Source organism: Oncorhynchus gorbuscha, linkage group LG14 (assembly GCF_021184085.1).
Source record: "Oncorhynchus gorbuscha isolate QuinsamMale2020 ecotype Even-year linkage group LG14, OgorEven_v1.0, whole genome shotgun sequence".
NCBI classification, from domain to species: domain Eukaryota; kingdom Metazoa; phylum Chordata; class Actinopteri; order Salmoniformes; family Salmonidae; genus Oncorhynchus; species Oncorhynchus gorbuscha.
Genome location: NC_060186.1, coordinates 16,062,750 through 16,077,210, shown reverse-complemented (window position 1 = coordinate 16,077,210; position 14,461 = coordinate 16,062,750). Strand labels below are relative to the sequence as shown.

Sequence of the window (14,461 nt, the reverse complement as noted above, 5' to 3'; positions counted from 1 at the left end):
TATAAAACAATAATGAATCACACGTCACCCTTGTGTATTAATGCTTTATTATGGGACAATAAAAACCAAGACAGGGATGGATGGGCCTCCTCTGTAAGCCCAGTCAGCATTAAACCAAGCGCTCCCTTCTAAGTGTGCTTCTCTAAGTGTTCTTCTCTAAGTGTGCTTCTCTAATTGCGCCTTCATAATGGCCTATGGGAAGAAGTCTCCTTTTAGGGCCCATTCTGTTGGTTTAGAGAACACCGTTATGGCACCTCTCTCTCTCATTATCCAGCAAACAGAGAAGGTGGAGGCAATGGGCTCTAAAATAGTCCCCGGGCCCTCATGAATCTGCCCAACCACCAGCTACAGCAAAGTGAAAGGAGCACGTCAGAATCACTACGCCCTATGTAATCGCCGGCCCACCTTTTTCAATAAGGAGAGTCCGGCTGGGTCAGTTAAAACAGGGTGGTTATGGATGTATGGGTACGTGTGTGTGTGTGTGTGTGTGTGTGTGTGTGTGTGTGTGTGTGTGTGTGTGTGTGTGTGTGTGTGTGTGTGTGTGTGTGTGTGTGTGTGTGTGTGTGTGTGTGTGTGTGTGTGTGTGTGTGTGTGTGTGTGTGTGTGTGTGTGTGCTTTCACCTACCCCTGGGTCGCTCCCCTAGCACAGTCCTGCTTCCTGCTTTGTATACAGCCCCTCTCTCTTCTCTGGATCAATAGTCCTTAGTTCATCAGTAGTCATTAGTTCCCTCAGTCTAATACGATTATGCTTAATAAGAGATTCCCCATCTGGAAGTAACACACACACACACACACACACACACACACACACACACACACACACACACACACACACACACACACACACACACACACACACACACACACACACACACACACACACACACACACACACACCAGCGAGAGGGTGAGAGTGCATGTGTGAGAGAAAGGGAGTGAATGAGCTGTGGCTGTGAGCTTGTAGGTATGTGAATGTGTGTGTGTGTGTCTGCTTGTGTATACTTGCATCGGTGCTTATGTGTGCGTGTGCGTGCGTGGATGCACACCTGTGTGTGTGTGTGTGTGTGTGTGTGTGTGTGTGTGTGTGTGTGTGTGTGTGTGTGTGTGTGTGTGTGTGTGTGTGTGTGTGTGTGTGTGTGTGTGTGTGTGTGTGTGTGTGTGTGTGTGTGTGTGTGTGTGTGTGTGTGTGTGTGTGTCTGTCTGTCTGTCTGTCTGTCTGTCTGTGTGTGTGCTCGCGCGCGCGTGTGTGTGTGTGTGTGTGCTCGCGCGCGTGTGTGTGTGTGTGTCTGTGTGTGTGTGCTCGCGTGTGTGTGTGTGTGTGCTCGTGCACGTGTGTGTGTGTGTGTGTGTGTGTGTGTGTGTGTGTGTGTGTGTGTGTGTGTGTGTGTGTGTGTGTGTGTGTGTGTGTGTGTGTGTGTGTGTGTGTGTGTGTGTGTGTGTGTGTGCTGGGTGGTAGTTATCAGAATGACACCATCCTGCTCTCTCTCTGCTCAGCCCCAGAGGATCAGTGGAGCTGCACCAGTTTCAAATGAAAATAAATGAGAGGCAGTGACCGCTACTGCCTGGGTCCCACTTTAATGAGGAAAATAACAGAGGGGGGGCGAGAGGGGGGGGGGGAGAAAGAGACCAGCACATATTGGATGGAGACGGAGGGAAGGAGAGAGGGATGTGTAATGAATGGAGGCCCACAGCCAGCCGGCTTTATTTTAACTCCTCTCTGTCACCGTGGCGATGGCCAATTACAGCCGGAGCGTGCTCTGTTGCACTGCAGCTGGACTGGACAGTGTTTTGGCCAGCCTCTATCCCCCTACACCCGTACAGAACACTGCACTACTGTACAGACAGTGTTTTACATGACTCACACCCCTCCTGGTGATGTTTAACACAGACATATTTTCTTCCTAAAACAGGCACCCATCTCTGGATCACCTTTCGTAATAATATTAGTCTGGGAAGTGACAACAGAGACACTAAGGGTCTAGCTAATACAGGATGGATTATTCCATAGTTATCCCAGATTACTAGCAACATGGGACTCCAGGTCTATGGCTAACACAACACAGGACAGGCTGGCTAGCCAAACACACAGCCATATAGCATGGCAAGGAACAGCCACCGCCAGCTCAGCCTTTACAGTGAAGTTCCATGCTGTATTGTTGTTTTCAACAGTTTATTGTGACTCAGACCATTTGAGCTCAACAATGCACAGTGTTTTCTGGTGTGATGCTGTCCAGACAGTCCAGACAGCTGAGGAAGTGCAGTAAGGGGACAGGGTCAAGTTAGACAGTCTCGTCTTCTGTCTCTGTCTCCCAGTTCAGTTCAAAGGCACGTAGATCAGACCAACAGACCCCTGAGGCAGACCGAGGCAGACCAAGGCAGACCGAGGCAGGAGCTACAGTTCAGTCATCAGGGTGTGAGGGTCACCCCTCAAGTCACGTGCTATTTGCTCAATAACCAGCGACTTGTTCTCTGTGTGTGTGTGTGTGTGTGTGTGTGTGTGTGTGTGTGTGTGTGTGTGTGTGTGTGTGTGTGTGTGTGTGTGTGTGTGTGTGTGTGTGTGTGTGTGTGTGTGTGTGTGTGTGTGTGTGTGTGTGTGTGTGTGTGTGTGTGTGTGTGTGTGTGTGTGTGTTAATCAGGTCACGGAGCATTTACTAATATAGGCAAGCAGCTTCACAGGTAGACCTACTGTACCGTACCAACCATCAGACCAGCCAATCAGATTGAAGGAGAGAGTCTGCACACTCAAGAACACTATGTTCCAAACATGAACCAGACCAATATAGATGACTAATCAGTGTCTGTCTGTCTGTCTGTCTGTCTGTCTGTCTATCTGTCTGTCTGTCTGTCTGTCTGTCTGTCTGTCTGTCTGTCTGTCTGTCTGTCTGTCTGTCTGTCTGTCTGTCTGTCTGTCTGTCTGTCTGTCTGTCTGTCTGTCTGTCTGTCTGTCTGTCTGTCTGTCTGTCTGTCTGTCTGTCTGTCTGTCTGTCTGTCTGTCTGTCTGTCTGTCTGTCTGTCTGTCTGTCTGTCTGTCTGTCTGTCTGTAGCAGGTTCCTCCCATGTCCACTTAACCTCAATCACAGCTGCTTGCTCTCTTGCTTTATTCATGAGTTCACATTAAATATTCACGTGTAAAAAAACAGACACTCATCACGAGTGGAGCACGCTGTTACCCGCAATCCTTTGGGTGAGAGAAAGAAGCAGAGCAGGAAGCTTCAGAGGAAGGATGATGATGGTTATTTTGGAAGTGTCACTTTGATGATGTAACGGTAGTGGTTATTCTGCCTTGTGGAGGTGTTTGAACTGCCTGAACTCTTGCTGCCAGGTACGGTGGAGAGGTTGGTTCAGAACCATGTCAGTCCTGAGTGGTGTGGTGTGTTCTCTCTCTCTCTCTCTCTCTCTCTCTCTCTCTCTCTCTCTCTCTCTCTCTCTCTCTCTCTCTCTCTCTCTCTCTCTCTCTCTCTCTCTCTCTCTCTCTCTCTCTCTCTCTCTCTCTCTCTCTCTCTCTCTCTCTCTCTCTCTCTCTCTCTCTCTCTCTCTCTCTCTCTCTCTCTCTGTCTCTATCCCTCTCTCTCTCTCTCTCTCTCTCTCTCTCTCTCTCTCTCTCTCTCTCTCTCTCTCTCTCTCTCTCTCTCTCTCTCTCTCTCTCCATCTCTCTCTCTCCATCTCTCTCTCCCTCTCTCTCTCTCCATCTCTCTATGTCTCTCTCTCTCTCTCTCTCTCTCTCTCTCTCTCTCTCTCTCTCTCTCTCTCTCTCTCTCTCTCTCTCTCTCTCTCTCTCTCTCTCTCTCTCTCTCTCTCTCTCTGTCTTACATGATGTGAGCGATCTGTGTTGTTGGGCAGCTGTACCCCTGCCTGAGGAGAGAGAGAGAAAGAGTTTGGAGAGAAGGGTTGGGGGGAGAGAGTGAAGAAGGGAGACCTTGCCCTGAGCAGACGCTCAAAGAACACACAACCCTGGGAAACAGAGAAGGGGAGGGGGGTGTAAAAACACAATCAAATCAAATGTATTCATCACATACACAGTTTACAGCTAACCAAACCATCAGACCTAGCTTGCTATTATGAAAATGCAATTCAACAATACCAATACTGTTTTCAATTCATGTAAAAATGAACTATAGCCAATCAATTCTACATGCCAAATATACTGTGCGTTACAGGGAAATAATGCATACTCTAGAATGCCATTCAAGACAATCAGAAAGGAATATTCAACAATGCTATGGTTAAACAGACTATATACCACGGGTATGACCAAAAAACATTTATTTTACTGTTTTAATTCCTCTAGTTTATAATAGCAATATAAGGCACCTCAGGGGTTTGTGATATATGGCTAATATACTGTACTATGGCTAATGGCTGTATCCAGGCACTCCGCGTTGCATCAACCTTTTGTCCCACTCTCCTTTGAGTAAGACACGGTTTTATGAAAACAGAGAATGAGAAGGAGAAAACATGGACAAAGAGCACAAGGTGAGACACTTGAATAAAAGATGGTTAGCAGCTCCGGCAGAGAACATGGCAATTATATTGACAATTAAACGTTTCATAGTGTGTGTGTGATAATGGTAGGAAGCCTCGGGCTTGTGGACATTATTTCATCGGTGACTCCTAACAGGCAATTGAACACTTGTTAGTTTAGGTTTCTGTAAAGGCCTTAAGTAGTGAGGTCGTAGGTCAAGGCCTGCTCGCCACAGGGCATCAGAGAGAGTGTTATACTGTTATACTACAGACAAAGGGTCACGACACACACACACACACATGTACATACACATACATACAAACTCATGTGACCCCTCATTTAAACTGGAGCTGCTATATCTTACTACTGGGAGATGACCTGTGTCTTTTGCTGACACTGTTCCTGAGTCAGAGTTTAGGAAGGAGTGTGAGGGTATTAGGCTCGGTCTTGTCTCTGATACTGTTCCTGGATCATGGGTTAAGAACTTAGTGTGAGTGTATTACACTTGCTCATTGTGTTTTCTAAAGCAGTAGATTCATTTAATGTGAATGTTGGATTGTTAACACTATGTGAATGCACTGTGTTACAGGGAAGGACACATTATGTTAAACTTACTCCATTAAAGAAAAGGAGGTATGACTGCAAAGTGTGTGTGAGAGTGTGTGTGAATGCCAATGTGGTTGGTGAAGTCTTCTGTGCACCTGTTTCTTTTACACTAGCAATGGTATCTCAGCTGTGGAAGTGAAACGGTGTCTGGAGGTTTGCAAGATAGCACCGGATTCACACACATGTTGCATGCACACACTCACACACACACACACACACACACGCACGCACGCACGCACGCACGCACGCACGCACGCACACACACACACACACACACACACACACACACACACACACACACACACACACACACACAGCCACAACTACATACTGTACATGCAAACACACACCCCATGTGTCCCGTGAGAACGTCATTCCTTCACGGCATAAGAATATCTGAAATCCCTATAATCATAGATGTGGTAAAGAGGTCAATGGACCTCGACCTAAACAATGGAAATGCCGTGGAAATACATGGGGGAAAGATCCCGAATCTCCTCATTGCCCCGCAGCAACATTAGCCTACATTTAGGCTATTGTTTACATGTGTATTTCACACATGTTGAGGTAAAAATTGGAGTATATATGGATGTCAACGCAAATACATGTTCATGTCATCATCACAATCAACTGCATTACAGTTAAAAATGACTTTGGCTGCCACCAGCGATTTCTCTATGCTAACTATGCTAACCAGCTGATACGAACAGGAGTTAGCATTTAGCAGACTATTTCTGAGTGTGCGGTCGAAATGTACACAATTGTTACCCGGAGGAAAATGGGGGAAGGGCATACTCTTTCAATTTCAATCAGGGGGAGGGTGAAGTATTTTTTCATTTAGGCCAGGGGAGCGCCATGTCATTTCTTATCGATTAAATGACATTTAGCTGTGTTTGAGAATGAGTTTCTAATTATATCGCAGTGTGTGCCTGATGCTGCCCCTCATCCATGATTTCCTGCTGGGTGGCGCGCAATATCAAGCGTGCCTAGTGTGGTCTCATTCTAATGATCCATAGCCTTTACTATAAGCCATGGATGGGCAACTGGTGACCTGGGGCCGTATGCGACCCGCAGCCCCCCTTTTGTAGGCCCGCAGACCCATTTTATGGGGAACTCAATCGGGGTCTCAACTTACTGTTGAGCATTGGAATAATAGAACACTCAAGGTGCAATTTCTAAATGTGGTGGTGCATCAGCAGTCACTCAATTAGCCCACATAAGCAAAGCATTTTTAGATTGGTAAGTTAGTCTAGATGCCAGCTATCTAAACTTGGAGTAAGCGTGATATTTTCACTCCTGTCCTTGTCCGCGGTCGTCTGTGAATCCACAACCTTCTGGCTACTTTGCCATGTTATGCTTAGAAAACAAAGAACAGTTTCTGAACTTGCAAACCTAAGACTCTGGTCTATGAGTGAGGATCTATGGTAGGTATGTTCTCTGCTGTCCACTTTGTTTGAATTATTATTATTATTTTGGGTAGAGGGGAGGTTCACGTTTGTTGTTCGGATAAACCACTCCAATCTGTGAGGTGCAAGGCTAGTTTGAGAGAGCCAAGAGTCATGTTTAGAAGCAGTCGACCAGAATCGTGATACTGTTTGATGTCATGTTTGAACATGAATCATGAAGATCAGGCTTGATATCAATATATTTCACAGAAGGGAGGGCCGTCTATTTTCATTTCAGAGAGGTCTTATTTTCTCTGGATGTCCCTCGTTACAAATAACATCCAGTCCCTAAATGTCATGCAGCAAAAACAGCCAAATACAGTTGATCAATATCAGACTTTAGTAGCCACATTGAGGGCCTGTTACAATACATCAATCATGACGGATTTGACCAAAAATCCATTTTATTCGATCAAATTTGTTGAATGTGCGCCAATCCGGCGTCCTCCTCCTATCCCCCATGGTCTGCGTCCCATTGACCTCTTCACCTCATCTGTCCTATATAATACTGCTATATATAGTAGCATGTTGTTTACTTATGACCTATTTCACCATATAGGGGCCAGGTGTGGTAAAACATGCAGCGTACAGTCTGCACCCCAGGGACCTAGTGCCCTAAAGTACTGATGTAGGATCAGTTTTCTCCCTCCATACACTGACCTTAATCATTATGTGCAACAACAAAAAAAGATGAACTATCCCGAGAGCTGTGCCTGGGCTCACACCACCTTGCACATTAACAGGCACACTCTGTACACTGTGTGCTCACTCTTTTGCTCCACATGACCCAGTTCCTGTTCAATTCTCCCCAAGAGAGTTTCATCTGTTGCCAAGAAAGAGTCTTTCTTGTTATAGTGTCTTCCTTTTACTCCCTAGGGGGATGAGCAGAGAGGGCGCTTTTACTCCCTAGAGGGATGAGCAGAGAGGGCACTTTGACTCCCTAAAGGGAAGAGCAGAGAGGGCGCTTTGACTCCCTAGAGGGATGAGCAGAGAGGGCGCTTTTACTCCCTAGAGGGATGAGCAGAGAGGGCGCTTTGACTCCCTAGCGGGAAGAGCAGAGAGGGGGATTTTACTCCCTAGAGGGAAGAGCAGAGAGGGGGATTTTACTCCCTAGCGGGAAGAGCAGAGAGGGGGATTTTACTCCCTAGAGGGAAGAGCAGAGAGGGGGATTTTACTCCCTAGAGGGAAGAGCAGAGAGGGGGATTTTACTCCCTAGAGGGAAGAGCAGAGAGGGGGATTTTACTCCCTAGAGGGAAGAGCAGAGAGGGGGATTTTACTCCCTAGCGGGAAGAGCAGAGAAGGGGCTTTTACTCCCTAGAGGGAAGAGCAGAGAGGGCGCTTTGACTCCCTAGAGGGAAGAGCAGAGAGGGCGCTTTGACTCCCTAGAAGGATGTGCAGAGAGGGCGCTTTGACTCCCTAGAGGGATGAGCAGAGAGGGCGCTTTGACTCCCTAGAGGGAAGAGCAGAGAGGGCGCTTTGACTCCCTAGAGGGATGAGCAGAGAGGGCGCTTTGACTCCCTAGAGGGATGAGCAGAGAGGGCACTTTGACTCCCTAAAGGGAAGAGCAGAGAGGGCGCTTTGACTCCCTAGAGGGATGAGCAGAGAGGGCGCTTTTACTCCCTAGAGGGATGAGCAGAGAGGGCGCTTTGACTCCCTAGCGGGAAGAGCAGAGAGGGGGATTTTACTCCCTAGAGGGAAGAGCAGAGAGGGGGATTTTACTCCCTAGCGGGAAGAGCAGAGAGGGGGATTTTACTCCCTAGAGGGAAGAGCAGAGAGGGGGATTTTACTCCCTAGAGGGAAGAGCAGAGAGGGGGATTTTACTCCCTAGAGGGAAGAGCAGAGAGGGGGATTTTACTCCCTAGAGGGAAGAGCAGAGAGGGGGATTTTACTCCCTAGCGGGAAGAGCAGAGAAGGGGCTTTTACTCCCTAGAGGGAAGAGCAGAGAGGGCGCTTTGACTCCCTAGAGGGAAGAGCAGAGAGGGCGCTTTGACTCCCTAGAAGGATGTGCAGAGAGGGCGCTTTGACTCCCTAGAGGGATGAGCAGAGAGGGCGCTTTGACTCCCTAGAGGGAAGAGCAGAGAGGGCGCTTTGACTCCCTAGAGGGATGAGCAGAGAGGGCGCTTTGACTCCCTAGAGGGATGAGCAGAGAGGTGGCTTTGACTCCCTAGAGGGATGAGCAGAGAGGGCGCTTTGACTCCCTAGAGGGATGAGCAGAGAGGGGGCTTTGACTCCTAGAGGGATGAGCAGAGAGGGGGCTTTGACTCCTAGAGGGATGAGCAGAGAGGGGGCTTTGACTCCCTAGAGGGATGAGCAGAGAGGGGGCTTTGACTCCCTAGAGGGATGAGCAGAGAGGGGGCTTTGACTCCCTAGAGGGATGAGCAGAGAGGGGGCTTTGACTCCCTAGAGGGATGAGCAGAGAGGGGGCTTTGACTCCCTAGAGGGATGAGCAGAGAGGGAGCTTTGACTCCCTAGAGGGATGAGCAGAGAGGGCGCTTTGACTCCTAGAGGGATGAGCAGAGAGGGCGCTTTGACTCCTAGGCGTTGCCGGGGCACAGCAGCTTCCTATGGTGTTTATTTCATCCACACCCATACCATTGACACATTTACTGAACAATAAATACTATGGGCATGACATGTTTTACATTTGTCAGAAACTCTTATCCAGAGTGACTTACAGCAGCAATTAGGGTGAAGTGCTTTGCTCAAGGGCACATCGACAGATGTTTCATCTCATCGGCTCACGGATTCGGATTTGAACCACCTTTCGGTTACTGGCCCAACACTCTTAACCGCTAGGCGACCTACCGCCCTAGCTGCGTTAAACAATATATCATTTGTATGGCCCATGTTAAGTGCCAACATTATTGAGTGATGAGACATGTAAAATGTGGTTTTCATGAGTGTACTTGGCCACGTCTTCATGAGTGTGCTTAGCCACGTCTTCATGAGTGTGCTTAGCCACGTCTCCTTGCGCATTCGATCATATACATCGATTACAGCTGGGCCATGGAATTTTTAACGCCTCATGGAAAAGAGGTCACCAAACCGAAGCATTCTTTCTGGCAGAAAATATCGAGTTATGTTGTTTAGCGTCCTACAATTCAATATTGTACAGGCACACATTTCGGGGGGGCTTTTATTGCTGCACTTATTAGGCTATCATTAGTTTTGTCGTATAATTACCCTAATATAATACTGTCAAGAATAGCCACTGGCTGCTAATGTTCCCATATGCACGGGAATAACCGGTATAACGGTATCTAGCACATGTTGTAACGGTATCAAATGGTTACAGATTAGCTGCAGCGCAGGGCCGCCACGCCTCCCGACTCAGCACCTGCATTCCACATTCCGATAGTTTCCTGAGCAGAGCGGATTTTCAGACAGGATTAGATAGAAAAAAACGAATGTGGGTGAAGAAGAGAATGTGACAACTGCCGAGTGTGTGTCTACTGCCTTGGGGAGGCCCTGGCACTTGCACCTGCCCCTCTCCGTCTCCGCGGCCAGGCGCAGTTGTCGAACTGGGAGAGCAGAGAGAGCAGAGCGACGCACTGTATACTTGCCAGGCAGAGCAGTGAGGAGAGCGCGGATCCTCAGCCTGTACACGGAGGGACACAGAGCCAGGGCAACATGACTTCATCCTACAATCTGGATTTCCTCCCCGATATGATGGTGGAGAGCCGCTTGCTGGTTCAGGGCGACAGAATGTGAGTCATTCGCCTGTTCTCCTCCGGGTTACCGACTCTCCCTTTTTTTCCGACTATGGTTGTGGTTATGAAAAACATCTGTTCAATGTGGAAATGTTTGCGCTCGTGTTTAGAGAGACTGGATTTGGTTCACAATTACACTATTCGATGCTGTTAGTTTGTGTTTGTGGGGCATTTGTTATCGATAGAGACGTTGAATAAAACGAGACTGCTGCGAGCCCGACAGTAAAGCACAAGATAACGCTGCCTAACAGACAGGACAAGGATGAATGAACGGCATTATGAGAATTATAATGATATCCTGGTGAATGACCGGTGTCTTTTAAAAATGTCGTTTAACAGCTGTCGTCAAATTGTTGTTCGTGTAGCCTGTGTAGTGTATCTCCTCGCCTGCTGCTACATGCACGGAATAGCGGGATAACTTATTTGATATTTGCGGCAGCCGCTCATTAAAATGTCACAGGGTCTCGCTTGGATAGGCTAAGCAGTGGCGAGCGGGGTTGCTTGGACAGGGTGAGTGCACATGTCGCGGGTCAGAGTGGCTCCCCATTCCCCCTCTAATCATCCCTAAATACAGTGGTGTGTGTCAGGTGCTAATGATTTAACTCGCATGCCATATCTGCTGTCTTGTGCATTGTTTTGTCATTGTGCACATCTTTGTTTGCAAATATGAGAATAATTCATTTCTGGACTAGCTCTATGCTACTTCGGTGTGAAAGGGATATTGACAGCAGCGTTGCACTGCAGACTGCATTTGATTGCATAGTGAAATGACTGCATAGTGAAATAGATCAGTGCATATGTGAAATTGTAGGGCCATGCGAACAGGTAGTTCCCCCGTAATTAGCCCTCCCAGATAGTATATGAACATGCCATAAGCAATGGCAAAAGGAGTAGAATCGCAGGAAATGAGCTTTAACGGTCGACTTTGGGCTCGAAAAACGGTCCAACTCCTCCTCTTTCTCAATTTTCAAACATATATGGGGTGTGCCTTTGGGTCGTGGATGTTTCATTCTGGTCATGCGCGCTGCGGCCAACATAACTAGCGAAGCTAGTGACTTGAAGCTAGCCATTAACCTCTCCAGAATGTGGGGACTTCATTTCAGAGAATGTGTTTCTGGACAGAATATACATCATTTAGTAAATGGAGCTTCTGTAGTCAAAATATCGTATTCATCCCCCACAAAAAAAAAACATTAAATGACCTGGTGTGATGGTACATTGGTCAGTTATACAGCTTAAAGCCTTTATTTGAGTGTTTTTGCCCGAAGCCAACCTTTAAAGTATCTGTCCAGTGTTTCCAGACTTCTATCAAATATAACCTATAATTCATTACAATGTGAGTGAAATATTTTTCCTTCAAAAATGTTTTATTATGTTGGATATATTAAAAAAGTAGCTTTTCTGTGTTTGAATGGTGTGGGCTATATTGGTCATGAAAAATATTAATTTCAGTAGACCGCTGATTGGCCAGTTTATTCTCCTCAGAGGGATGACATCATCCTCTATATGGAAATAGCAGGCATTTTTTAAATGGTCTGTTTGCATACAAGTTTGATGTTGTGTTTTTTTCCCCTCCAATTTAAGCTTTGGCCACAAATACGAATCAACAACATTTAGGTATAAGCTAATATTAACTTTAAAAAAGTGTGATTTTCACTAGACAGTTACTTTAATATGGCAAAATGTTATCTCGGACTCATGACAAAATGTGTGCCCTATCATTATAAACTACATTTTTCTCTCTGCACTATGGCAAAATGTATTAAAATGCAGGAAGTTAGTTGTTTCCACCTGCACATGTCGTTTCACTTATACTGTGATTTGAAAATGCCTCTCTATATACCCCTCAAAATACCCCTTAAGAGAGGCATACTAAGTCATGTCAAACTGCGCATTTCAGGAAATGCATTTTTAAAATGTCCCTAAAAAACCCGTGGGATAAAACACACAAGCTCATTCAAGCCATATCGGAATGTGCAGTGACTAACAACTCCCTGCTTGTTCAAATTCGATTTGGGGTCTGCGGCACGAGTTCTGCTATAAGAGGGACAGAAATCAGATTATACTGCGTGCACAACAAGACACTTAAGTCCAGAATTCCTAGAACGGGGACAAAGGGAGGTTTTCAGGCTGACATAATGATCGCGGTCTGTTATTCCGCCCGCACAGCTGACTCGCGCTCCCAGTCCCTGTCCCATTTACGTCCTCTCTGCTTAGAGCGTTAGTTGTTGATGGGCTCACGTTCTAATGGTGAGAATGTACCCCCCTCTTCTCCTGCTCCCCTTCTCCTCGTTCACCCTCTCTCCTCCTTCTCCCTCAGCTCCCTCAGCTCTTTTCTCATGACTTCTCTCATTACGTTGTTAAATGTTGCACATTTAAACGGGCCTCACCAAATGGCCTTTGTGTGTGTGTGACCTCTCGTTCCAGTGACTGAAGACACTCTGACCCGGTTGATCCCATCAGACATCGAGCTGTTTCCCTCCACTGACTTGTCCATTATATTCACACCGCCCTCTCATTTATCAGTGTCTATGCCTTTATGCACGCCCCCTGCTCTCTCTCTCTCTCTCTCTCACACACACACACACACACACACACATAACCAAGGGGAGTTGGGAGACCTTCAAAGTCATAGCTCTCCACCCTCTCCGAGTTGGGCATCTCTGGCGCGGCCCACGCTTGGATTGCGTCCTACCTGACAGGTCGCTCCTACCAGGTGGCGTGGCGAGAATCTGTCTCCTCACCACGCGCTCTCACCACTGGTGTCCCCCAGGGCTCTGTTCTAGGCCCTCTCCTATTCTCGCTATACACCAAGTCACTTGGCTCTGTCATAACCTCACATGGTCTCTCCTATCATTGCTATGCAGACGACACACAATTAATCTTCTCCTTTCCCCCTTCTGATGACCAGGTGGCGAATCGCATCTCTGCATGTCTGGCAGACATATCAGTGTGGATGACGGATCACCACCTCAAGCTGAACTGGCAAGACGGAGCTGCTCTTCCTCCCGGGGAAGGACTGCCCGTTCCATGATCTCGCCATCACGGTTGACAACTCCATTGTGTCCTCCTCCCAGAGCGCTAAGAACCTTGGTGTGATCCTGGACAACACCCTGTCGTTCTCAACTAACATCAAGACGGTGGCCCGTTCCTGTAGGTTCATGCTCTACAACATCCGCAGAGTACGACCCTGCCTCACACAGGAAGCGGCGCAGGTCCTAATCCAGGCACTTGTCATCTCCCGTCTGGATTACTGCAACTCGCTGTTGGCTGGGCTCCCTGCCTGTGCCATTAAACCCCTACAACTCATCCAGAACGCCGCAGCCCGTCTAGTGTTCAACCTTCCCAAGTTCTCTCACGTCACCCCGCTCCTCCGCTCTCTCCACTGGCTTCCAGTTGAAGCTCGCATCCGCTACAAGACCATGGTGCTTGCCTACGGAGCTGTGAGGGGAACGGCACCTCAGTACCTCCAGGCTCTGATCAGGCCCTACACCCAAATAAGGGCACTGCGTTCATCCACCTCTGGCCTGCTCGTCTCCCTACCACTGAGGAAGTACAGTTCCCGCTCAGCCCAGTCAAAACTGTTCGCTGCTCTGGCTCCCCAATGGTGGAACAAACTCCCTCACTACGCCAGGACAGCGGAGTCAATCACCACCTTCCGGAGACACCTGAAACCCCACCTCTTTAAGGAATACTTAGGATAGGATAAAGTAATCCTTCTCACCCCCTCCCCCCTTAAAATATTTAGATGCACTATTGTAAAGTGGCTGTTCCACTGGATGTCATTAGGTGAATGCACCAATTTGTAAGTCGCTCTGGATAAGAGCGTCTGCTAAATGACTTAAATGTAAATGTAATAGCGACTCCATTTCTCTATTCCTGTTTCTCTATTCCTGCTCCGTTCCCCAATCCCTCACTCCTGCGTCCTCTTCCTAGCTTTTACTTTCTCTCTCTCTCTCTCTCTCTCTCTCTCTCTCTCTCTCTCTCTCTCTCTCTCTCTCTCTCTCTCTCTCTCTCTCTCTCTCTCTCTCTCTCTCTCTCTCTCTCTCTCTCTCTCTCCAGCCTCCAGCCCTGAAAGGCTCTGCCTGTTTTTAAATGGTCTTTTCTCTCCTCGCCTGACATTTAGTGGCGTGTGCTATCTGCCTACCCGCCACTGTAGCCAGGCCCTGCTACAGTTCACGATATCACTGTGTGAGTGTGAGTGTTTGACATCCCACCTTTTACCTCACACACCCTCC

At 47.7% G+C, this 14,461-nt stretch overlaps 1 protein-coding gene across 23 annotated transcripts in view; it reads left to right on the top strand.

The window, feature by feature from the left end:
* LOC123994553 (CUGBP Elav-like family member 2) overlaps positions 1-14,461 on the top strand; it is a 291,904-nt gene that overhangs the window by 92,368 nt on the left and 185,075 nt on the right. The window contains exon 1 of one of the 23 annotated variants that reach the window (XM_046297278.1): positions 9,929-10,220. The exons of 20 other annotated variants lie outside the window; for them this stretch is intronic. In XM_046297278.1, coding sequence (XP_046153234.1) covers positions 10,144-10,220 — 77 coding nt within the window. In that variant the 5' untranslated portion in view covers positions 9,929-10,143. Of the gene's footprint in view, positions 1-9,928; positions 10,221-14,461 lie in introns of those variants that run through there. 2 more of the 23 variants (XM_046297285.1, XM_046297290.1) reach the window with 2 other exon arrangements.